At 40.1% G+C, this 26,089-nt stretch overlaps 1 protein-coding gene across 1 annotated transcript in view; it reads right to left on the bottom strand.

The window, feature by feature from the left end:
* Nucleotides 1-4,168: 4,168 nt before the first annotated feature.
* PARN (poly(A)-specific ribonuclease) overlaps nucleotides 4,169-26,089 on the bottom strand; it is a 76,329-nt gene continuing 54,408 nt past the window's right edge. The window contains exons 22-24 of the mRNA XM_069983717.1: nucleotides 14,492-14,642; nucleotides 9,563-9,729; nucleotides 4,169-4,313 (exon numbers count right to left, since the gene is read on the bottom strand). Of these exons, the coding sequence (XP_069839818.1) occupies nucleotides 4,261-4,313; nucleotides 9,563-9,729; nucleotides 14,492-14,642 (371 nt within the window). The 3' untranslated portion in view covers nucleotides 4,169-4,260. The remainder of the gene's footprint in view (nucleotides 4,314-9,562; nucleotides 9,730-14,491; nucleotides 14,643-26,089) is intronic.

The raw sequence follows: 26,089 nt of genomic DNA on the forward strand, positions 1-26,089 counted from the left end.
TGTGTACCACCTTTTCATAGTCTGAGTAATAAATAATCTATTATCCATAAACAACAAGCAAAGCTAACATGAACTTGGAGCGGTGTGCCAACATATCTTTTATTCATTCAGGAGGAAGTGATCTCTAGAGTCAGGCACCTATTCATTTCATACTGCCTAACTTCTTACTATTAAATACAATTTTCACTCACATTAGGCTACATTGATAAAACTGGAGATCTTTAAATTGCACTTGCTCAACTAAGAGATTCAGTAGACGAACTATTACTTGAAACACTTCTACGTCAAAGAGTTCAGTAATTGCTTTACAGTAATAGCAGTTACACTGCTGACTAGAGATGAGCAAATTTACAGTAATAAGGAAGCGAATCGCTATGTTATCTTGGATAAAAGCTGGATCCAGTCCTGGGAAACTGGGAGAAATTTCCAGCTTTTCCAGGCACCTGGGGAGGAGCGGAACTAAGTTAAAAGGCAGACAGCTGAAGAGCAGATTTCTGAGATAGTGATTTGCTTTATTACTGTAAATTTGCTCATCTCTACAGCTGACTGCAGTAGATCACACCTAGTGTATTGACTAAGTCAGTCTGGTTTTGCAAGCAAAAAATAAAAATAAAAAAAATTGCAGTAGTGTCTCATTCACAATGTAATTTTAACGTGTGAAAATTTACCTTAAATGCAGATTTTAAAAACCTGCAGCATATATTAACCTATGTTGCAGATTTCTACCACTGAATTAACTCGGTAACAATCCACACCACCCCTAATTGTTGTGGAGTCAAGTATAGGTAGTTCTTGACCAGATCCATAAAACTTGCTTTATTCCCCACAGGAAAGGATAGTGTTACCGCATGAATCCTTTAGCAAGTTGCATGTGAAGAAAACTTAGCTGCTCTAAGCCCAACACACAAAAAAAAAATTAGCTAAGGGAATAGGGAAGGGTTGTCATGGGGGCATTTAGAAGATTAGTGAAGTGAGCTTACCCTTAAGGCCCTTTAACACAGGCCAATTATCAGCAAGGTGTGTTACTATAAAACGCTCCTTTGGCCAATATTGGCCTGTGTAAAAGTTTTAGCGATCGATCAGCCGACGACAAGGATACACACCCAATCCTCAGGTGATCGCATCATTGGTGCGGGCAGTAAAATTTATTGCTAGCGGCTGCCCATCTTACCATCTAATGCTCAGCCGATAGCAATACATTTAAATGGCCACACTAGCGATAGGAGAGCGTAGATCTTGATGATCAGCGCTCGCTGGCGTCCTTGCGTGGCCCCATAATGAGCCATGTAAAAGGACCCTTATTGAGGAGATTTACTTAAGGCAATCCCACTAGCATAAAACAAGATTAGCCACCGTCACACAAAAGATTTAGTTTTGGCGTAATAGTAAGAGGTTAAACTTGATGGACTTTGCTTCTATGTAAATTGCGTTTCCCTTTTTCTTTTTTTATGGCTCAAAATCAACAATGTATTCAGGAAACTGCATCAATTACGTGATGAAAAAGGTATGAACTTTGCCAAACCCACCTGTATTTCTCCCATTCTCTTCTTCCATACATAAATATCACATTTTTATAAATTTTGACTATGTTCCTGGCATAGAATTAAATAAAACTAAGCAGTAATAAACATTTTATAAATGTGTTCATCCCATTAAAAAAAACTGCAGACTAAAGTACATTTCATCCACCGGAGAAATGCAGAAATGCAGAAATTCAAAAACCAAGGTAACTACGGTAACATTTTTATTCACCAACATTGTTTAAAAAAAAAAAAAAAAGTGCAATGCAAAAATGGTTACTACAAAAGACGTCTTTAATTTTATACAGAGGAAATAAAACAGGCACTTTTATTTCCATGATACAAAAAGTTGAACAGTTCTGAAATAAATAGACTATTGCAGATCTATACAGCTGGCTCCATTTGCATGTTTTTATTATATATATATATATCTTTTCAGAAAATTCATATTTTCTTTTACAAAATATTATACAAACCAAAAATAACTAGTGAATTTAGTTTCCACATACACATTTTTCTTCATCAAGTTTGTACCTCACGTTCTCCACAAAAGAAGTGTAAACTAAATATATATTAAAAAACAGTACACATACATCAAAAAGTTACATTCTGTTATGAAAAGAATATTTTTCAAAAAGTTTGGAAAAACAAGGCAGGATAAAAAAAAAAAAGTGTAGGGGTAAGGGGTAACAGATTGCATACAAGGTTGCAAGCTTATCTTTTATTTTTACAAAAATCTGATTAATATTTTTATAAAAGACTGAATGTCATTTTGCTGAAGCTTTAAAACGAATGTACCATCAGGTACATTACATTTTTCTTCTACATTAGCTGTTCGGCACAGGGATCCAAGTGCAGTCCTTTTTCTGAAACACCGCCCAGTTACCGCGCTCGATACTGTTCTTTTGCCACGCACTGTCCCGGCTCCATGCACCGAAGGGGGGCCCACCACCCTCCCAGTGTGACGATATCCCCTCTCCTCTGTGACGCGGTTCTATTGATTCTAATGGAGCCTTGTCACAGAGGGGAGGGGATATCGTTACACTTGGGAGCTGTGAGCCAGGCCTGCTTCCAGTGCATAGCCAGGCCAGTGCTTGGCAAAAAAAACTGGTGTAGAATACGGGAAGCGGGTGGCGGCTTAAGAAAAAAAGGGGTGGGGGCGCCACCAGGATGCCCACCCCCACACCAATCAGCTAATGAAAAATTTTTATAAATGTACCTAATGGTACATTTGCTTTAAAAGTAATCTGACGCAGCTTGGTTGCGGTGGACATTTCTTTGCCTTAAAGGGAGCCAATCATGCAAAAATCGCTGATAGAGCTATAAATAAGCTCCTATATGCCCACTGTGCATAAAGGTAAATGCTATGAGCGTTACTTAGATGTCCCGAAAAAGCACTTTTTAAACATCAGGAGCTCCTTACTAGTCAAGGCTGGCGGGAAATTTTGCCAGCAATCAGGTCTTCCTGGGAGTGTCAGTGCTCAGGGACGCTGCCAGCTCCTATACAATGGCGCTCCCAGGCGGTGTGATTGCTGGCAAGATTTCAAGCCAGCTGTGACTAGTTAGGAGCTCAGAATCGCCGACTTACCTAGGCGAGTACGTTTTAAAAGGTACTTTTTCACAACATATAATACTCAGATTGTTTACTTATATAGCCGGAAACAGTACTGGGGGCATTTAGGAGTTTATTTAACAAAATTTTTTGCATTATTGGTTCCCTTTCATGCAGGATAAAGAAAAAAAAACAGATACTTTCTTGCAAAACCAGCACCTCTACTGTCCCCAAGTTGTATGTGGTATTACAATTCAGCTCCATTTACTTCAATGGAACTGAGCAGCAAAATCACACCCAAACTCAGGACAGTAAAGGTGCAGTTTCTGTAAGAAAGCAGCCATGTTTTTGTCTAAGTCTAGAAAACCCCTTTAATAGCATCAGATGACTAAGCGTCACAGTGCAAAGGACTCTCCCACAATATATAATTAGAAGAGTGATGAAGTAACAATTCCTCATCTCAGCCTACATTAATAATCAGATTTTTCTAAAACTAAACTTAGCCTTCCAACCTAACAGTGAGGCTTATCACATGGCATAGTTCTGTATGGTACATACACAATAATTAAGAGTGATTACAATAAATATACATAGAATAAAGATGGAAAGGACAGTCCATGTGCACAACCCTTGTGATATCTGGTGACACAAAAACGCTCACTTAATAGTACAGGTACAACAACAACAAAAAAGGTAAAGAAAAACCATACATTCACATGACACAAAACACATCACAGCAATGTTACAGTAAAAACACAATTGAGGGGAGATTAATAATGTATAATAGCATTTGTATGGAATGTCTGGATTACTTGCTATAAAACTCCAGATGAAAGGTCCCTTTGGAGATGGTGCAGCAAAGGCCACAATATACCTATTACAAAGTTTCCATGTAAGACGACTTTAGTTCTGTAATCTACTTTAAGATACGAAACTTCCAGCCGTAGCCTTAGGTTTTTTTTTTTTTTAGACGTTCCACGGAAAGACTGTGCCTGACATGTAAAATAGGATTACTAGGTCACATTTATTTTATAGGCCAACACAGTTGTGCTTCTCAGATGTACAAAAATAGGAGAAAGGCTTATATAGTGTCTAGGTGGTTATTCAGTATGACCTGCATACACATCCAAACGAGAAGTAAAATATATGGCTTTCATAGCTGGTATCACAGAAGATCGGCCACCGTTCCTACCAAGTGTGCACCAGCTCAAATTCTTCAGAGGAGACGCTGTTGCTGCATTCTGGCAAAATGAGAAGGCATAAAGAACCATTAATTCACATACTATACATAGTTCTAGAAGTGACGTGAAGCAATACCACACTTTTTTCCATTTAATCATGCAGCTAGTCGCTAGTCAGTCACTACATATACACTGGGCCCCATTTACTAACAATGGGTCAATTATAAGTCGTTATGACCAATTTTGCACCAAATTCTTTAATGTAGCACATGGCCTATGTAAATCTGGAAGGTTTTTCACTGGACAAAATTAAAGCCTGACCATTCTGCCACACTAGAAATGGCTGGTTTTTAGAATAAAAAAAACATTGAAAATAAAAAAATAAATAAAAAAAGACAGTTTGCTGTCTGTTGCTTGTGTCGAGTTTTTGAAGGGCACACCCATGACATGCCCACTTGGCGGGTTTTTGGATTGAATGGAGTGGTTTGTTGACAAATTGTGTCACACATCTTTAGTAAATGTGTCAGTCCACTAAAATGGAGTCAGTATCACCTCATTTAGTAGTATATATAATTTTATGATTATAATATAATATATACATATATATATACAAAAAAGGGGTCCGTGGAGCCTCAGTTACGAGTCTCAAAACACGGGAATAGCCAGATATCCCTCTCTCCAGAGAAGGAAGCCCATTGCCAAGGGGTGCCTCCTAGTGGGGAGAGCACCAAACCACCCTGATACGTAATCCCTCAGGTCCTCACTCTGTTGCGAGCTTTAGGACCTAAATAGGGAAACACCAGGGTGGCCCCTGTGAGTCAAAGTCTAACTCTGTGGGGAGTATAACGACATAAGACTGTTCTCCCTGAGTTCAGTGATTGTTGTGTTTTGTTGGTCTATTTATCATTGCCCCAGTAGCCAGAATCCTGCTCCACACTGACGAGGGGCAAATACCCCGAAACTGCAGTCTGTGGATGGATGCGTAGCCTTGGTAACCCTTGTCTTAGGTCGTTATACTCGCCACAGAGTTAGACTTTGACTCACAGGGGCCACCCTGGTGTTTCCCTATTTAGGTCCTAAAGCTCGCAACAGAGTGAGGACCTGAGGGACTACGTATCAGGGTGGTTTGGTGCTCTCCCCACTAGGAGGCACCCCTTGGCAATGGGCTTCCTTCTCTGGAGAGAGGGATATCTGGCTATTCCCGTGTTTTGAGACTCGTAACTGAGGCTCCACGGACCCCTTTTTTGCATATTTAAATTTTGTATGGGACAATCAATGGAGACTCGTAAATGAGTACTCCATTGGAATTTTTCACTGTTCTCCCTGAGTTCAGTGATTGTTGTGTTTTGTTGGTCTAAATATAAATATATATATGTGTGGGTCATGTGATCCTATTGTAAGCCCCTGGGAATTCTGTGTGTTTCTGTGCTATCAAATAGGATCACTATTTCTGCCGGAACTCCCTGTATCAGGGATGGGAAACCTTTGGCCCAATACCTATTGCAAAACTACAATTTCCATCGTGCCTAGACAGTCAAAGTTTTGGCTTGTCCAGTCATAATAGGAATTATAGTTGTGCAACAGCTGAAGGGTTGCAGGTTCCTCATGCAAGTTTTTTACATGGGGGACGTGTGTGAAATAGGAACTCCAATCACAGTAACTAATGCATTTATAGCCCCTGTACTGCCCTCCCTGAGTGTATACTGTATAGTCTCTTAGCTACAAAAGTTAGGAACATTACACTGTCCTCCCAGCATGCAGATGGGCTGCTTATAGCTGCTTCATGTGATGCTGTGCTTATGCTTCACAGGATAGAGAACAGATTTTAAAAAGGGAGGTTGCAGATGGTGACTAAATAGTCATACAATCCAGATACAGCAATGAACTGTATAAACGCAGAAAAATTGTGAAGCAACAGATGAAACAGCAGAAATATTGATGGTGTGTGCACATTAAATGGCAGGGGGGAAATGTTGGAGTGCTTCTTTAAGACAAGTTAAAAAAGAACACAAACGCCTATGGAGTCTGGCTGATAAATAAAGTATGGATCACAGGAATTGACAACTATAAAAAGGAAAAAAAGACACACGTTGCTCCAAAAGGAGGAGATGGGTGCCTTTATTTTAATGGAGACTTCACTTACTTAACCCCTTCACGTCAGCAATCTGTATATATACGTTCCTATTGCACATACCCCGTGCAGTAGGAATGTACATATACGTTCCTGACTGACAGGGGTTTTTCTTATGAGAGCGGGATTGCTACAGAGAGAGCGATCCCGCTCTCAAGTGTGTCCAGCACCGGAGGTAATGAGAGTCTGTTGTGATCCCGCAGCCGACCCTCATTAACCCCTTAGTGACCGCTGATACGGCGGTCACTAATGGGCCGGTGCCGCCGCTGCATTTCATCTCCCCGGGGGAGATGAAATAAGTAAAATCAGCCCCCAGATCAGCCCCCCTAGTGCCCTGGTAACTAACCCCCCTCCCCCGGCGGCCATCAGATCCAAGATGGCCGCCGCCATCACTGTGAACAGACTAATGTCTGTTCACAGCGATGGAAATGTAAAAATTAATGAAAGCCCCATGCTCTCCGCAGTGATCGGGGACCCCCCTGTGGGGTCCCGGTACAAGCGATCAGCGGTATATACACTATATACCGCTGATCGCTTGTGCCATGTGCCGCTGGCACTTTTTATCCCCTGTCACCATAAATGACCATAAATGATGGTGTCAGGGGATAAAAAGTGAAGTGTCCTGTCACCCAAGTCACCCCCCACTCCCCCCAGTCACCCCCCCTTCCCCATATACTCACCTGATCCTGGGAGCTCCTTCCTCCTCTGCGTCCTGGCTGGTTATGAAGTGCGCATGCACTCCACAACCAGCCAACTCTGAAAATTTAAAGTGACAGAGACCATTTTGGTCTCTGTAACTGAACTATGATTACTGTGATAGAATATATCACAGTAATCATAGTAAATACAGTGAAAATGAATGTGTAAAGTACAAAAAGTGAAAAACATACAAAAAAAATAAAACTCATCGTAATAATTGCAGTTTACTTCCAAATTGCCCGTAACCACCGCACGTTGCCAGTGACCCCCTCCAGATTGTCCGTAATCACCCCAAATTACATGTACCCACCCCAGATTACCTATAAGTACTTCAGTCTATACGTAACAATCCCAGATTGTCTCTAACCCCCCCGATTTGCCCGCAACCACCGCAGGTTGCGCATAACCACCCCAGGTTGCCCATAATCATGGCAGATTACATGTAACCCCCCCAGATTGCACGCAACCACCGCACGTCGCCTCTGACCACCCCAGATTGTCCGTAACCACCCCAGATTGTCCGTAACCACCCCATGTTTCCCGTAACCACAGCAGGTTGCCTGTATCCACCCCAAATTGTCTGTAACCACCCCACTTTGCCCGTGACCACCCCATGTTGACCGTATTCACCCCAGATTACCCGTAACCACCCCAGGTTGCCCGTTACCACCTCCAGATTACCCAGAACCACCCCAGACTGTCCGTACCCACCCCAAATTACCTGTAATCTCATTTTATTTTAGTAACTGCGCTATTCTTATAACTATTACTAGCTGCGGTTTTGCTCCGGCAAATTGGCACTCCTTCCCTTCTGAGCCCCGCTGTGTGTCCATACAGTGGTTTATGCCCACATATGGGGTACCGTTCTACTCAGGAGAAACTGCGTTACAGATTTCGGGGTATATTTTTTCTCCTGTTCCTTGTGAAATATTGAAATTTCAAACTAAACCAACATATTATTGGAAAAATTTTAGTTTTTCATTTTTACTGGCCAATTTTGAATACTTTCCTCTAATAGCTGTGGGGTCAAAATGGTCACCACACCCCAAGATGAATTCTTTGAGGGGAGCACTTTCCAAAATGGGGTGACTTATGGCGAGATTTTACTCCTCTGGCACTACAGGGGCACTGCAAACGCACCTGGCGCTCAGAAACTTCTTCAGCAAAATCTGCATTGAAAAAGCTAATTGGCGCTCTTTTCCTTCTGAGCCCCGCTCTATGCCCATACAGTGGTTTATGCCCATATATGAGGTACCTTTTTACTCAGGAGAACCTGCGTTACAAATTTTGGTGTACTTTTTTCTCTTGTTCCTCGTGAAATTGAGAAATTTCAAACTAAACGAACATATTATTGGAAAAATTTGAGTTTTTCATTTTTACTGTCTAATTTTGAATACTTTCCTCTAATACCTGTGGGGTCAAAATGCTCATCCTACCCCAAGATGAATTCTTTGAGGGGTGTACTTTCCAAAATGGGGTGACTTATGGTTTTTTTTTTCTCTCTGCTGACACTACAGGGGCTGTGCAAACGCACCTGGCGCTCAGAAACTGCTACAGCAAAATGGAAAAGCTAATTGGCGCTCCTTCCGTTCTAAGCCCCGCTGTGTGCCCATACAGTGGTTTACGCCCACATATGGGGTACCGTAGTACTCAAGAGAACCTGCGTTACAAATTTTGGGGTGCTTTTTCTCTCATGTTCCTCTTGAAAATGAGAAACTTTAATCTAAACTTTTAATTTTTAATTTTTTTTATACGGCCTAATGGTGAATACTTTCCTCCAGCCCCTGTAGGGTTAAAATGCTCATAACCCTAGATTAATTCTTTAAGGTGTGTAGTTTCCAAAATGGGGTCACTTATGGGGTTTCCAGTATACAAACCTCCTAAATCAACTTAAAAAAAGAACTGGTCCCTAAAAAAAAATCAGTTTTGGAAACTTTCACGAAAATGTGGTAATTTGCTGATAAATTTCTAAGCCCCGTAACACCCTAAAAAAGTAAAATATGTTTATGAAATGAAGCCAGAATAAAGAGGACATATCGGTAATGTGACTTAGTAACTAATTTATGTGATACGACTTTCTTTTTTTAGAAGCAGAGAATTTCAAAGTTCATAAAATGCTAATTGCTAATAGCTAAATGCTATAAGCTCATAAAGTGAGACAGGTTAGATTTTGAAAATTGAGCCTGGTCATTAAGGCGCAAATAGGCTTGGTCTTGAAGAGGTTAAAAGACTTCTCCATTGCAGGTTAGCATTGACTAAAGTATCTAGGGACAAGTAGGGGGGTTCATAATTTTTATACGATCCCTAAAACTGTGATGCAGATACATAACTTATCAAAATGTCTACCTACACTTTTATATCCTTTCAAATGCATATACACATACAACAATTTACCTGTTTCCAAACCAAAATTATTATTTTCAATGACCCAATGGGATGGGAACAAGAAGGAACATTTCTCATAGAAAGTGCATTGTACCTGCTTGATCAGTGTCTGTCTTCTGACGTTTGCTACTATTCGCTGGATCTGAAGCTGTGGGGCTGGCTCCATCTTCTCCCTGGTCTTCTGACTCCTCTGGACTGGCAGCAACAGGTTCTTCCTCCACAGAATTTATGGATCTCTTTGTTGAAAGAGAATTATCAAGACTGGAAATATGTAGAGAAAGAATGGAAAGGGAGAATGAACAGTAAATGAGGAAGCATCTACACTGGTGTATGGCAAGCTTTACCCTGCACACCATAGTCTCCATCCTGGCCATAAGCATGTGCACATGTTAATAGAGAAGGAGTGGTTCAGGCACGTTAAAATAAGAAAGTGAATATTCACAGTGTCCTATTTCCCCAGTCTATACCAAGAATGCCCAATAAGCATATGCTTTTGGTATATGGAATAGTATAGTAGACCCCCTAGAGGCATACAATAAAAAAACGATAATCTAGAGGATCAAAGCAGGAATTGCGCCCTACAGATTAAACTACATACAAAAATGATATGTTACAGAGTTTCTACAGGCGTCAAATGGGCCATTCATGTAAATGCCGGGACAGGCAAAGTCCTCCAGAATGACAAACTTTAAAGATTATCTCTTCTGCCAAACTTGATGGATAAGATAGCGGCGGTGGCACAGAAGCCGGGGGGGGTAAGTGTCGTTTATCTTTAAACAACCCATCTTTAGGTATATCTACAGAAAGGCCACTGCCAGTGTACCCCTTTTAAAGGGCATTTCAAATTCTAAACTAGAGAACCCTTTTCTTTTTATAGTTTTAGCTATTGTGCAAGTGCTGCGCTTATCAGAACTACAGTATGAAGTCGGATTTAAGACTCAATATTCTCCCTTCCTTTAGTTATCCACTTAATACAAATTTATCTTTACGGTTGTACATCTGCCAGCCAGATGTTTTATTTAAAGATATAATGTTCTGTTACATAGGATGAATACTATTCCCAGTATGGCCTGTAAGTACTTCAAGGGATAGATTAAAAAGGGAGCAACATGATTAATGATTTCTCTAAATGTCCGGCAGAAGTATTAATTCTACCTTTTATCTGAACAATATCTCATTTACATTTTTAAGAGGAATTTAAAGGCATTTTGCAAAAAAAAATTGAGGTCAAAATGCTTCAACATTACATGCAAGTATAGAGGCTTCAAATGAGTTCTCTGGTACTTATAGGTATAACCAGTAGGAAGAGGGAGATTGTGATACCGCTGTATAGAGCTCTAGAATACTGTGTCTAGTTCTGGAGACCTCACCTCCAAAAAAGGTATTGCTAAAATAGAACGGGTCCAAAGGCGGCATGTGTATGGGGCCATAGAAGTCAATGGGTTTGCATTCTGTGCACCAAACAATCAGATATGATAAGAGAGAGGGGTCTTACAGTAATATTTATCTTTTGATATTTGTATAGGAATTCCACCATACATCCACACGGGAAGTGTAACACATTATCAATGACAAGGTCATCCCATTAAATTAGCTTCACATTAAAGTTAGCAACTTTTTATTGTCCGGTGTTCTTCCAGTTTTCCTGTAGCAAATATTTTTGCTATCTCTAAGGAAAAACATACCTAACAAACTTTCATTACTGTTCTATGTTATATATAACTTACATTTTTAGGTTTAGCTTTGAGTGGAAATACATCAATAAGTAGCATGTATTAGACAGGACTGCAGGTTAACCAGCAGCACTGTATTCATACAATTAACACTATGTTCAAAAGATGTAGCCCTAGAAAAACCCTTTAAGGGTCTGTTCACACGCAGACTCACTGCATAAAACTCGCACAGAACTCGCATCAAACGTAGCTGCGTTTTTTGTGGTGTCGAAACAGTCAGTGAAAATCAAAACTCGCATGTAAAAATCGCACCAAACACGCAGCGAGAATACACATACATTAACTTGATAGCAATCATTATCACTGTGGATTTATGTGCGAGAAACTAGCAGCGATAAATACGCAGCGAGTCTGTACGTGTGAACAGACCCTAAGGGTCTGTGGGACCAGGAGAGCAGTGATGAAGTAGGAGAGTCCATGCACTGATTAGCTGCAGAGTTTTTCACGGCCTCTACTTTCTGCACAATCCGCATCATCAGGTGCCAAAAAAAGGTTTCAACTTGCTCCCTTCCTGAAATGCAGCTTCACAATTGCTTTTATCAGTTGACAGGGAGAAACCAATCACAAGACAAGCTGAGGCTGGATTCACAAAGTATTTTGGGCTTTGTTTTTATCAGTATTTTCACCAAAACTAGGAGAATGTGCACACAGCAAATAAACGATGCAAATGCTTCAGTTGTTTTTTTCTGTTAGTTCCACGCCTGGTTTTGGTAAAACTACAGAGCAAATTAAAGGCTTAAAAGGAGAAGTCTAGTGAAAACTAAGCATTTAAGTATTTTATTCCCCCCCCCCGAAAAGTTATACAAATCACCAATATACACTTATTACGGGAAATCCACATAAAGTGCTTTTTTTCCTGCACTTACTACTGCATCAAGGCTTCACTTCCTGGATAAAATGGTGATGTCACGACCAGACTCCCAGAGCTGTGCGGGCTGTGGCTGCTGGAGAGGATAATGGTAGAGGGATGCTCAGTGACCCTCCAGTGCCCTGTGTCCCTCAGTGTCCCCCTGCCATCATCCTTTCCAGCAGCCACAGCCCGCACAGCTCTGGGAGTCGGGTCATGACATCACCATTTTACCCAGGAAGCCTTGATGCAGTAGTAAGTGCAGGGAAAAAAGCACTTTATAAGCATTTCCTGTAATAAGTATATATTGGTGATTTGTATAACTTTTGGGGAGGGGGGCGCAATGCAATGCTTCAATAAAAATTTTCACCAGACTTCTCCTTTAACCTCTTAAGGACGCGTGATGTACCGGTACGTCATGCGTCCGCAAGGTGTGTTTAGAGCGGGCCCGTGCGGCGACCTCGCTCTGAAACGCCACGATCCCGGGTGCCACGTGTAGCCCGGGACCGCAGCTATTGGCGGTCCAATCGCTGCGCCCGCTAATTCAGTAATTATAATATATCATATATTATATTCAGTAAGAATACTGTATGCAGCACTTCCCTGGTGTCTAGTGGGGTGGAGCGATCCACACATCCTTCACCTGCCGGGGTCTTCACCAAAATGGCACTGATCCCGGCTCGGCACTCGGATGCTTTCGGCTGCAGCAGCTGAAAGCAACTGAGTGCCGATCTCATTGATCTTTGCTGTATATCTATAGTGTATAAGTGTAAAAGTGTAAAAAAAAAAAAGAAGTGTTATTAGTAAAAAGCCCCCTCCCCTAATAAAAGTTTGAATCACTCCCCTTTCCCCATGTTTTAAATAAAAGTAAATAAATAAAACAAACATGTTTGCTATCGCCGCGTGCGTAATTGCCTGAACTATTAATCACATTATTGATCTTGCACGGTAAACTGTGTAAGCGCAAAAAAATCCCAAAGTGCAAAATTGCGCATTTTTGGTCGCATCAAATCCAATTACTAAGCATTAGGCTAATACATTTGATGGTGAAAAGTGGGGGTGCAGTAACAGGTTTGTACAAATTAAGTTTGTATTCTGTTATAATATGATTAAAGGACAAATTTTATTGTGCACAAAAACTGGATGTTCACCTCATTGATCTTTGCTGTATATCTATACAGCATAGATCTCAATAAGCGATCAGTGCACTTATACTAGAAGTCCCCCAGGGGGGCCTCTAGTATAAGTGTAAAAAAATAAATAAAATAAAAAAAAGACTTATTAGTAAAAAGCCCCCTCCCCTAATAAAAGTTTGAATCACCCCCCTTTTCCCATGTTTTAAATAAAAATAAATAAAACAAACAAACATGTTTGGTATCGCCGTGTGCGTAATTGCCCGAACTATTAATCACATTACTGATATCGCACGGTAAACTGCGTAAGCGCAAAAAAATCCCAAAAGTGCAAAATTGCGCATTTTTGGTCGCATCAAATCCAGAAAAAATTTAATAAAAAGCGATCAAAAAGTTGTATATGCGCAATCAAGGTACCGATAGAAAGAACACATCATGGCGCAAAAAATTACCTCACACAGACCCATAGACCAAAGGATAAAAGTGCTATAAGTATGGGAATGGAGCGATTTTAAGGATTGTATATTTAATGGTTTGAATTTTTTACAGGCCATCTCGTACTATAAAAGTTATACATGTTATATATCGTTGTAATTGTAAAGACTTGAGGAACATGCATAACAAGTCAGTTTTACCCCAGGTCTAATGGCGTAAAAACAAATACCTCCCAAATAAAAGAAATGCGTTTTTTTTTTCAATTTCACCACACATTGAATTTTGTCCTGGTTTTGCAGTGTACTTTATGCAAAAATTCAGCCTGTTATTGCAAAGTACAATTAGTGGCGCAAAAAAGTAAGGGCTCATGTCGGTTTCTAGGTGGAAAAATGCAAGTGCTATGGCCTTTTAAGCACAAGGAGGAAAAAACGAAAACGCAAAAACAAAAATTGGTTCCGTCCTTAAGAGGTTAAAATACTGTGTGAATGCGGCCTGATGTTGCATTTCGTAAAAATACACAGAACACTTTCCAGTTGTAATTTTGAGACAGAAGTTTTACGTAACAGGCATGCCACTATCAGCAGTCTCATTACATTGACTTGGCAAAGCCAGAGGTATGACAGAGGAAAAAAAATTGCTGGAGGACTTCTACTCACCTCTTGCCATTCTGTTTTATGGGACTATTTTTGAATTTGTACAACTATAAATAGCAATTACTAAGCATTAGGCTAATACATTTGGTGGTGAAAAGTGGGGGTTTGTACAAATTAAGTTTGTATTCTGTTATAATATGATTAAAGGACAAATTTTATTGTGCACAAAAACTGGATGTTTACCTACTTAAACAGCAGCATATTGAATTCTGGGGAACATACCTGTACTGGGTTTTTGGCCTCTTCCTTTCGAAATCCATCCATCCATCGTCAGTTCGTTTTCTTTTAGCCGGGCTTTGTCTCTCTTTTTTTGCAACATACTCGGCATATGTTTGGACACAATAGCTTTCTGCAAATCTGCTGATGTTTACAGCTGCAAGGGAAAAGGGAAGGATTATGTGAAAACAATTAAATGAAGCAAACACACACAGGGGGGAAAAAAAAAAAAAAAAAAAAAAAACATGTTTGGAAGGCTACAGTTACCACTTCTATATCTGTACGCTGCTACAGGTCCACTGGAACCAAACTAGGTAGTAAATGGACAATAATTTGCAGAGCTTTAAGTAAATTACTGGAAAATAGGTGCAATATATCACTGTAAAAAGTACCATGTTTAAACCATACACACATATATAAACATTCTGTATATTGAATGTTTTATAACATAACTCTGTCACATAGCCTAATCATCTGTTTTGTACAATATATGAAGATATGCTGACAAATCGTATACCACAAAAACCATAGACAATGCACCCTGAAGCTATGTTAGCAAACAGAAAAAATATCAGAATACGACTCATTTTCAGGTAAAAACGTCTGTATTTTCTGTGTAATAATGCACTCCATTAATAAAATGTGAACGTGCCTCTTTTTAACCTGCTAACACGTTGTTTTATTTTCACTCAAAATCACAGCTCTTTTTTTTTTTTTTTTTTTTTACACACACACTGTGTGAACATATGCTTATAAGGTATTCCTATAAAATTGTTTATCCAAGTTAAAGGCATACATGATCTAACTCATAATGCAAACAGAGCATATCTAAGATTGAGCACATTGGGTTAAACATCCACAGTGCAGGGAGAAATGCAAGTGATCCCCTTAATGCTGCGTTTACACGAAGCGATAATTCGCCCAATCATTTAACTATTTTGAAGCAACAACTAGATTTTTATAACGATCAGCGTTTAGACGAATAAATCGTTAGAAAAATTATTATTGCGATAGTTTTTAAGATCGCTTAAGCCCATCTTTCACATAGTGAATCTTTGAAAGACTGTTTACGCAAAGCGGTCTGCGAAGTTTTAGCGAACAACGATTTGAGAACATGTTGAAAGATCAAAATGAATTGTTTCTCGCTCGTCACTTGATCGTTTGCGGTGTTATTGCGAAAATTCGAACGATAATCGTTCCATGTAAACAGAATCACAAGTAATCTCAAAGTTGAGAGATTGTGTGATAAGTCAAGGGAGAAGACAGACACTATGCAAGCAACAAGATTTAAAATGAGCAAAACGCTCAAATGTATTTAAACGTTCATTAAAGTGGCACCCTAGACATATAGTCATACTCATGTAGCCAACAAGACTTTTATTGCATTATGTTTAATAGTACAGGTTGCAAAATACTAAAACGTTTAAATCTGTACAAAGTGTGAATGGCAGCTGCTTCAACGGGCAGGTGTCAGCATTTTTCAGTTACAATCTCTCATCTTGCAATTTATACTCTTGGCCAATCTCATTCACAGGTGCTCTGCAGTATATAATGTCACATGACTGGCAAGTCAGCTGTCAACACGTAGAGGAAGCTGCTAGACTTTGTATTCCAAAAAGAACCATGGATCTCCTGATCAGAATGAATTTAGCCTTGGGTTCCCCATCTATTAATTATTCACCTGTTTTCTGATGTCACTGTGAACTTACATGCTGAGCAGTGCCCAGGTCCCTCAAAGAGGTGGTGATTGTGAATATTCTCGTAATACTGCAATCAAATTGGTATACGAGCACATTAAATTGTCACAGACTTACAACAACAAGATTGCGCCCCTTGGTTCCTATGACAGGTAATTGAACCAACACCACAAAAGACTCCAATAGTCTATAGGGACCAATAATTCATTTAATATACAATTTTTATTTACTCCATATTAAACAGCAGATATAAAGTATTTTATATCTTATATAGACCATTAAAAGCTGTAGTGCTGTAGGCGCGATATGTTCCAGCACATCCTGAAACTTTACTTTTTGGGGGGCTTTGTAGACTGGACTTTAAAAACAACAAAGTGTTAGGCTTTTTCACTAACTTTTGACGTGTCAAAACTTACTGATCCCCACTGAGACCAGCTAGGAGCCAGAGATACGGAGGTCAGGGGGTGGTATAGTCTCTCCCCGGCTCTCAATCAGTTCTGACTTAATGAAAAGCCAAAGCTTTGGCTGTCTAGGCATGATAGGAATTATAGTTCTGCAGCTGTAGGGCCGCAGTTTGACACCTGTGCTTTCACTTTTATAGGGCATGCTCATTCTACTTTAGCTGAAAATCTGATCACACATCAGAGCAGTCACATTAAGCTGGTCATAGAGGTCTACATTTTCCTACTCAACCCAATGATCGAGCCAATATGATTTTCATTTCTCTTGAAAGAAGCCCCCCCCCCACACACACACACACACACACACACACACACACACACTGCAACACTGTACTCCATGCCCAGGAACATCTAACAGATCCCATTTATAAAATCCATATTTGCCACAAGGCCCTTCTTGCACCTTAGCTTAATGGCTGACAAAGTAGAAGATTTTCGGCCTTCCTCAACTGAACACAGTTTCTTGGCAAGTCTGTGTCATCTCTCAAAAGCACGTCAAACAAAGTTTTCTTTTAATGAGCAACCACCAATTCATCACATACCTTCCACATTGCTCACTGGTATAAACAGACCAGCAGATTATTATTTTGTAAAGTCTTTACATAAACCAGCAGGTTTACTTTGCAATTGGGCCAGCAAACAACATCAGTGAGTAAAACCTGGGTAGGATTCCAGTACATTGGGACGGTGGTTTTTGGCAGCCTGATAATCCTACCACATCAACCAAAGTGGGTGAAGGGTCTTCTCTGGCACTTCCCTGATCTAGTCAAGGTTTAAAAGGGAATAAAGTCATGTGAGACTTCAATGCAAAATTCACTAAATGAGCCTGTAGTAGTGGCAGCAAAATATAGGTAAGGGCCATCTTTCCCAATAGCACAACTAAGCTGTAGTGATATAGCTTACAGAAAACAGTGACTACAGCAATAATGATCCAGCTTTCTCAAATGCAAGTATGAAGAAATTACTTCAACCCACCCTTCTCAAAACCCTAAACTAAAGTCATCTGTGAGTAGGATAAAGGATGCCGATTACAAATCTGTAATTTCTACTACTTTGTATTTCCTCAATGTAAGTCTAAAAACTGGGCATGTTTATGCATAGAGGGGACTACTTCGCTCCAGAAAATAATGAAGAGGACTACTTGCATTCCTTTTCTGTAGGCCACAAATAAAGGAGTCCAAGAACATAGAAAGCTAAAAATTAGATATAGAATCAGCATTGTATACTGTACTGATGTATAATCTGATGATAACTTATAGTTACTGTCGTTATGACTTTCAATATACTGTACATTCATTATTTTTGTTATTATCCTGCTGTAAAAAAAAAAAAGCTAAACTTACCAGAAATCCAGGTCCAGTCTTCTCAAGGCAGATTTTCTGACCTGTGCTGGTTGTAAAAAAAACAGACTAAACACAAGAATTCTGGCCAGTACAGAGAGTTACGGCTCAATGTGTCCATCAATCACATGACTGCCATCTCTCTGTGGGCGCTCAGATGGCCTGGGATACACAGGACTTCCCGTTTTTCTGACTGAGGAAAAGAGTCAGAAAACAGGAAGTGCCATGTTTTCCATGATAACTAAAAAAAAATATTAATAAATGTAAATTGCAAACTTGCTTTATAATCACATCTAATGTTGATTTAGATTTTGAAAGTTATAAAGACAGGGACACTTAGTTTAGTGGGTGTTTTGGAGGTGACAGAGTTCCTTTTCAAGGGTCTTTCTGGAGTTTTTAAAAGTGGAAGGAAATGTGATCAAATAAAAATAAAAAAAAACATTACTGGTAAAGGCCCGTTCCATTACCACTACTTTGGTGGTCCCTGTTGTCCTCTATTGACAGTGTTCACATAGGACATAGATACCACTGCTGCAGCAAAGAAACAAGGAGCAGCAGAGACCAATGGAGTGTCATAACTGGGGCAATGATATAATAGGTGAGCAATAATTCCTTTTTTATATTTCATAACATTTGCTGCTGTTAGAATGATTTTTCTAAACTCCTGGCAACTCCTCTAACCTACTTTTTAACAACCTGACAGAAGAGATCAGGGCTTAAAAGTAGTAAATATCCTTTAAGAATATCTTCCTATAGATGTTTAGGAGGAGACCAAATTGTAATTCTAAAACTATCTTCATCTAGGACCTGGATGGAGACGGCATGTACTAGCGGAAGTTTGTACACACCATTAAGGTGGTTAATCGAAGCACAATGTTAACTGCCAAGATCTCAAGCCTAGGTTTTACATCTAAGTTATTGCAAGACAAAAGAAATCAATGTTATGTGAGAAACTAGGTGGCTTTCATGCCTCAACCAACACTGAATAATACTTAGAGGAAAAAGTTCTTTTTATTGCCTGCCTTCATACAGCAACAATTTACCAACATTCCTTCAAGTCCCAGCAGCTTTGCAGCTTTCAGACTTTAATCTGCAAGCCAAGCTCTGGCTCAAAGCCATCTGGAGAATGGATGAATCAGCAAAATGAATTGGCTGTCAACTAGTGTCCTCTGCAGTTTCCAACTTAACCGTCTGGAATTAAAAAAAAAACTCGCAGAAAGAAAAAGGGTATTGTCACCGGACTTACTGCTTTTAAATAAAGCCTCAACATGTAAGCAAGGAAAGAAATGTCAGCAGCAGGGACTGTAAAAGAGCCTTAAAGCTGCCAGGAGCACCACAGTCCCAGAAGTGAACCCTAGCAGTAAGGACTGACTGGCTACTGAAATGAAAGTTAAGAATATGGCTGGAACCAGAGACTTTAGCGGTTCATCTCCATGTGCTTGCAGCTGCGATAAAACACTGAAGTCCAGAGGGAAACTTCTGGTCAGTGTAAGTTTGCGGACATTTCTTTGTTAACAATGTGCCGGGACTCATATGGCTAGATGACATTTTTAAAGTGATACGGTCAGCTCCTTACGCCGCACCCTCTATAAGCCTTCATGCTGCACATTTGGAATATACCTGTATAATACTTGTCTAAGTCTTCTTTGAAGTGATCCAAATGCAGTGAAGGCCAGCCTAGGTGACAGTTAACTGATCAAATGAAGCGAGGGTAAGGAAGGGGGTGACTATATCACTTTAAGCCCCCGAGTAAAAAGAAAATTAAGTTAAGATGCAGAATGTTAACTCAATTGTAATGAACGATTATCATTTGCTTGGATAGCCAAATAATTATTTTTCACCAAAGTTATTTGGCACGGGCAAAATATAGCCCATGTGTCACATGAAATATTATTTACACAGGAATACAATGGCAAATTCCAGACAACTACATAAATCACTACAAGTGTAAGACTAAGAGTCCAATAGGGCAATGTTTTCACATATCATCAAATTGCTACATAATTGGAGGGGGGGGGAGGGAGAGGCAGCAGGACATCTGCCAGCAATACAATGGATGGCTCAATTCAGGTCTCTTTCAAGACTCTTGCGTTTACCTAAACTCTCTGCTTGCCTTGTTTAGGTGCTGCATGTAGGGATGAGCAAATTTACTGTAGCAGCGAAGCACTTTGCTAGGCTAGGTGGTTGGCTTGTCAGCTGGCTGCCTTTGAACTCAGTGTCTCTCTACTCCGGGTGGCCGGAAAAGCTGGATCCAATCCTAGAAAACTGGAAGACACTTCCCAGGACTGGATCCAGCTTTTCCAAGCACCGAGAGAGGAGCGTCATGGAGTGCAAAGGCAGCCAAGCTGACTGCCGAGCCTAGCAGAGCTCTTTGCTACTACTGAGAATTCTCATATCTCTAGTTGTATGATTTTAAAAGAGAAATGTGGCTTGGTATGATGCACAAAAAAGATAAGTGAAAGATTCTAAAGGCACCATATTAGAAGACTGAGGATCACATGCATTGTTTAACCCAAGAATCAGATGTCTGACTCATAAAGAGTAAGTTATTGTCCCTACACACAATGTGTAAATCTGTCAGCAATGACACTGATCCTTCAGGTTTCACGGAAGAATGAAACCTTACTGGAAGTGCGTAAGTGACCCCAAGATGACCAGATATCCCATGGCTAGTGAGAGTTTTCATTGATGATTCATTGGAACCCCACATATTCATTACAATGAAGACAAGAAAGGAAAGGCTTCAATAAACATTCTTTTATCCTACTTCAATCACATTATAACATGACTAGTCAGACCACAAATTGCTTAGAAACTGGTTTTTACTTTGACATGGTGGCGGTAGTTTTTATAGAAGTCAGCTACTTAGGTGTACAATGACCCACAAAAGGCTGTAGGCGTTAATTATCATGACGCTAAGAAGAAATACTGCAATTTAATTGAGGAACTCCTGATGGCGGGTTTGTTGAAAGAAACTATCCCCCTTAGGCAAATTGTGACCATTTGGTTCATAGCCAAAACATAGCCAGAGGGAGATGGGAAACAAGCCAAACTTTTCACTCAAAAGATATTGCTGTTGTACTAACTCACCTGTGCACCCATCAAAGTGACTCATCTGTTCCTATAATCTGAGGAGTGGCAGCTCCGCTCCCTCACAGTCCCCATCTATTAACTCATTCACAAAGAAATGCTGTTCCCTACAGATTGGCGGTATACTAGTTAGTACACATGCACAGGATCTGTTGCAGATTCTGTACATGTGAATGGACCCATAAAGACCACTTACATAAAAAGGACTAGGTACATGGAGGCTTCAGCTATGCAGATCATCTCTTCATATTGCTCTTCTTTAAGCACAAACTTTAAAGGGCACTCATCGAAAAACTATTATGTCAAATCAACTGGTGTCAGAAGGCGCCACAGATTTGCAATTTACTTCCACTTAAAAATCTCCAGTCTTAAGTGTACCTATGAGCTGCTGTTTGTCCTGCAGGAATAGTTGTAATCTTTCCAGTCTGACACAGTGCTCTCTGCTGTCTCCTCTGTCTATGATAAGAACTGTCCAGAGCAAATAAAAACCTCTCCAGACTAGAAAGAATACACCACTTACTGCAGGACATAAAGCAGCTAAAAAGTATGGAAATACTGGAGATTTTTAAATAGAAGTAAATAAATATCTGGCACCAGTTGATTTGAAAAAAGTCTCTCTCGCTGGAGTACCACTTTAAACTTTAACCTCAGTTGCACTGTATATGGGCCCAAGACTAGGGCTCCACCGAACTACTGCAAGGCATGGTAAACCCTGAAGATCACTAAGCCAATTCTGTACATTTCCTTAAACATTTTTTGTCTGTTCAGAATCTGTATAAAGAAAGCAGGAGGGCATTAGGAACTGTACGAATTGTTTGTAGCCTACCCAGTTACAATAAATGGAACATCTAATGAATTACACATGGGATGACAAACTATACCTAGGCCATGCTTTCTAAGCCATTTCAAACAGTCTACACACTATGCATACACATTTCAGTTCCTCAATAATACTTTGTAAAACATGTTCTACGGACACTTTGGCCACGAATAAAATTTAGGTCGGATTTAAAGCTGTTTTTACAATTTACAACTGTATTTTAAAGCCAAAAGCTAGAAATGCATCAGAAAAAAATTGAATGCAAAAATTACTTATTAAATTTATTACAGTGGGATGGGTTCTGCTAATGGATTTGGCTTGAAAATATTGTACATTTAAAAAGAGGTAAAAAAGAAAAAAAAAAAATATATACAAAAGCTCTCCACTAAATTAGATAGTCATACAACTGTAGAGCTACGATGTACCCCTGGAGCTTCCTCTCCACCTAACAGAATGGGATCCAATAACGAAACAAAAAAAAAAAAAGTATACCACATGGTGAGTGTTTTGTTATGGGATCTAGCTCAATGTAATGGCACAGACCATCCAGCAGACTCCTAATGCATTCGACCCATTTAACAAATGCACCAGGCCCCAACGTTTCCACTAAACAGGTTTAGCTGTACCCTTTTTAACGCAATGTGAACACAGCCTAACACACAACCTAGGCAGAGAGCCTGATGTATGATCCTCTCTCATTTCTGTCTAGTGCTTTCAGCAAGTTCACACATAGATATGTGCCAGAAATATCTGACTGTTTCAATAGGGCTTGCAAAGATTCACGTACATGCTGCAAATACATCCCCATTTAGATGTATGGAATGGATTTCTCTGTGACCAACCGGTCACGTGTGAACATACTGTTACTGGACAGATTTTGGTAACGCTTTCAAACACTTCCTGGGAACCTGCTTACTTGGAATTACAAGCATGCTCCTAGAAGCTTGCCCTTTCACCCCATGAGATATTCTGATAAGTATACAAACTCAAATGAACAACAAAAAAAAAAAGTTATGCCAAGTATGCTTTAATGAATGGTCATGCATGTAATACACTAATATGCAAAGCACGTCATAGATAAGCGAAAGTATTACAATATTTCACACATTTCTAACATTTTTATTAGGTACAACTAAGACCATTTTTCTTAAAAGCATAAAGTGAATAGATGTATTCCAAGTCCTGGCCTGACCCGAACTGACAGGTTCTTGCCTACCTCGATCACTATGATCAAAGGCAGTCCAGGAATGACAACCAGCAATATGTTAATGATGTCCAAGGAAAATGATGCAATTGGGAAATGGGGGCTAGTCAGTCTGGTCTGATCCCACAGAGGGGCAACTTGCTGAAACTGCTGAAAACGGTAATGATGGCCATTATAGAAAGGAGTCAGAAGAGACAACACATCACAGCCTGCTGCATCTCGGGATCGGTAGCTGTAGACCTGTCAGAGTGCCTAATGTCTACCTGGTAGCCTACCTTCAATTCTTTGCTAAAGTTTTGCTTAGATTTTATGGGAATTTACTTTACCACTCCTTCAAATGTCAAAAGGTCCGGCCTACTGACTCAAGGTATGTATTCCATGGTCTATATGTATTCCAGGTCTACAACCTATGCACCACATGCTGACAGCCAACACATAAAAGACCGTACCTTGCAGGCCATTCGTACAGGACAATCAGTTCCCACTGCAGCTATCTACTGGTTGACCAGAACTAGGCAACCCCTCTCAGCCCCCAAATCAGACCCAATGAGAGCATTGGTTTCACCATGTTACTGCTTGCCCTCCACAGGTTCACCATACTAGCCCAACTGTAGTTCACAGCCCTAGCAGACTCACAGACATTAAACAACTTCCACTGCCCCTTCCTAAGTCCTGGATAGTAGTAGTGCTCAATTCACTAGCGCACCATCTGGTCCATAAAACTTATATCCCACTTGTCAAAGCAGTATAAGTGCCTTCCCAAGAAAAACTTAACCTGACTGCACAGCTGATACTTATGATCAGCTAGGCGCTAGTTAAAGGGAATCTGTCAGCTGTAATTTACGTTCCAAACTGCTGACACTCTTAGATAGTTGTTCGGACAAGGAGACACATGGTACCTTTCATATATCTGCTTTTGCGCCCAAAATGTAGAGAAATACTTTTATTCTTTTGAATGAAGCGTCAGAGGTTTTACCAAGTTTCTGATCTGCCTTAAGCTGGGATGTTTCCTCTCTTCCCTCACCCTGCTGATTGACACCTGGAAGATGAGTCCCAAACAGGCTCAGGTATGGGAGGGAGGAGCAAGTATGTGTTAAAGCTTGGTGCACTTCTCTTTATACTACAGATTAAAAGCAGCTTTTCTATGTTCTGGAAGCACAGATGGATAAATGAAAGGTACTATGTGTCTCCTTATCCTAACAGCTATCTAATGGTGTCAGCAGTTTGAACTGTGAATTACAGCTGACAGATTCCCTGTGCTGTGGTTGCTTCACCGTTTTTTTCCCCTTTGCATTGCACTTCAGCCCACCAGCGGTGCCGAAATATACAAACACCGCTCAACAGAATCCCATATACTTAAGCCCCAGCCGGGGACTGGAAGTCTGTCCCATTGTTTACAGGGTAGATGGTGGTCCCAGCTGTCAGGCCCACAATATGTTACAGTCTATCATAGTATTGTGGCACGATTTTTAAGATGTGAGAAACCCTTTATACCAGTCTGTCTCTGTAGTGTACTGACAGGTAAGATGACCGTCAGCTAATGGCAGCGTAGCATTGAACTCTACTTGCAAACATGCAATTCTGATAACGGTAATAACTAACAGTTATACCATTCTCTAATATAACCTTTTCCATGTATACACTCCAAGAAGTGGAGAGAGGAAAGAAAAAAAAAAAAAAAAAACCACACCCCACACACACAACAAGCAAACAAATGCCATTGGAGCCTACTCCTGCATTCCTTGCACTCCCATATACACATTTTTATCCATACATTAAAGCATTTTACAGTTCATATCAAACAAAACTCAAAACAAAGAGCTTTGAATGAAGTGAAGAGTTAAATTTGCTGCACACAGGCGGCTTTGGCATGTAGAGAGCTGACTGCACCCTCTAGAAATGATAATTTACCAATTCTGTATTGTTTAATGTCAGACACAAGCTTTTTAGTTTTTGGGAATGTCTTAGGTGCATCTAAGTCATCAGCCACACATAATCGTCATGACTTATATAAAAAACTTATGTGTAAAAAGGAGAGAAAACCAGACAATAGCAATTTCAGAGAAGATATTCAGATGGCTGCAAAATACAAAGTAATATTGTATATTGATAACCTTGTTGATAAGTCGGGTCCAGCCAGTCTTTAGCCATTGCAGAGCCTTTGATGTTATAGATGCAAAAAGAGTTCATGGAGCCTCATTTAAGAGCCTCGAAATACAGGACTAGCCAGATATCCCTCCAGGGAAGGGTAAGAGGTGGCTCCTGTAAGGAGAACACCAAAACCACCATATTAGGTGTCCCTTTCACTTAATATCCAACTCAATTTAAAAGTCTAAGGATATGAAAAAAGAACTGCCAAAGCCAGGTATCCATCCACAGACAGCCGTTTCAGGATGTTGCCCCTCATCGGTGTGGAATAGGATTCTGGCTAGGATGTTATAGAGGCCTGGCTTTCTCATCTATGGGGGTACTGCAATAAAATATGCAAATTTGCTTCCAAACTGAAGCTAAATAAAGAAACTTTCTTACTGAAGGATACGTGAAAGTCTGAGTAGGCCCTGACAGAGACATTCGCATAACAGATAACATGACTAGGGATGATGTAAGTCCTCCCATAAATCTCACCTGCCTGACACAACTTAAAGTGAGGTAGTGCCTTAAAAACATTAAAATCTATCAAAGGACCCAGAAGGCATCCATCCAAGAGTTTTGCAGGAATTAAATACTGTGTTAGACCTTATTCCTAATATATAAAGATTCTATAATGACAGGCATTGTTCACAAGACCGGCGCAAAGCGCATGTGTTACCAATATTAAAGAAAAAGTTCAAAAAGTGACCCTGCAAACTATAGGCCTGTAGTATCTTAATGAAAATAATCTTATAACTCAGTACCAGCATGGATTTATGAGGGATCGGTCCTGTCAGACTAATCGGATCAGCTTCTATGAAGAGGTGAGTTATAGACTGGACATGGGGGAGGCTGTGGACGT

The sequence above is a fragment of the Dendropsophus ebraccatus genome, chromosome 9 (assembly GCF_027789765.1).
Source record: "Dendropsophus ebraccatus isolate aDenEbr1 chromosome 9, aDenEbr1.pat, whole genome shotgun sequence".
In the NCBI taxonomy this organism is placed as follows: domain Eukaryota; kingdom Metazoa; phylum Chordata; class Amphibia; order Anura; family Hylidae; genus Dendropsophus; species Dendropsophus ebraccatus.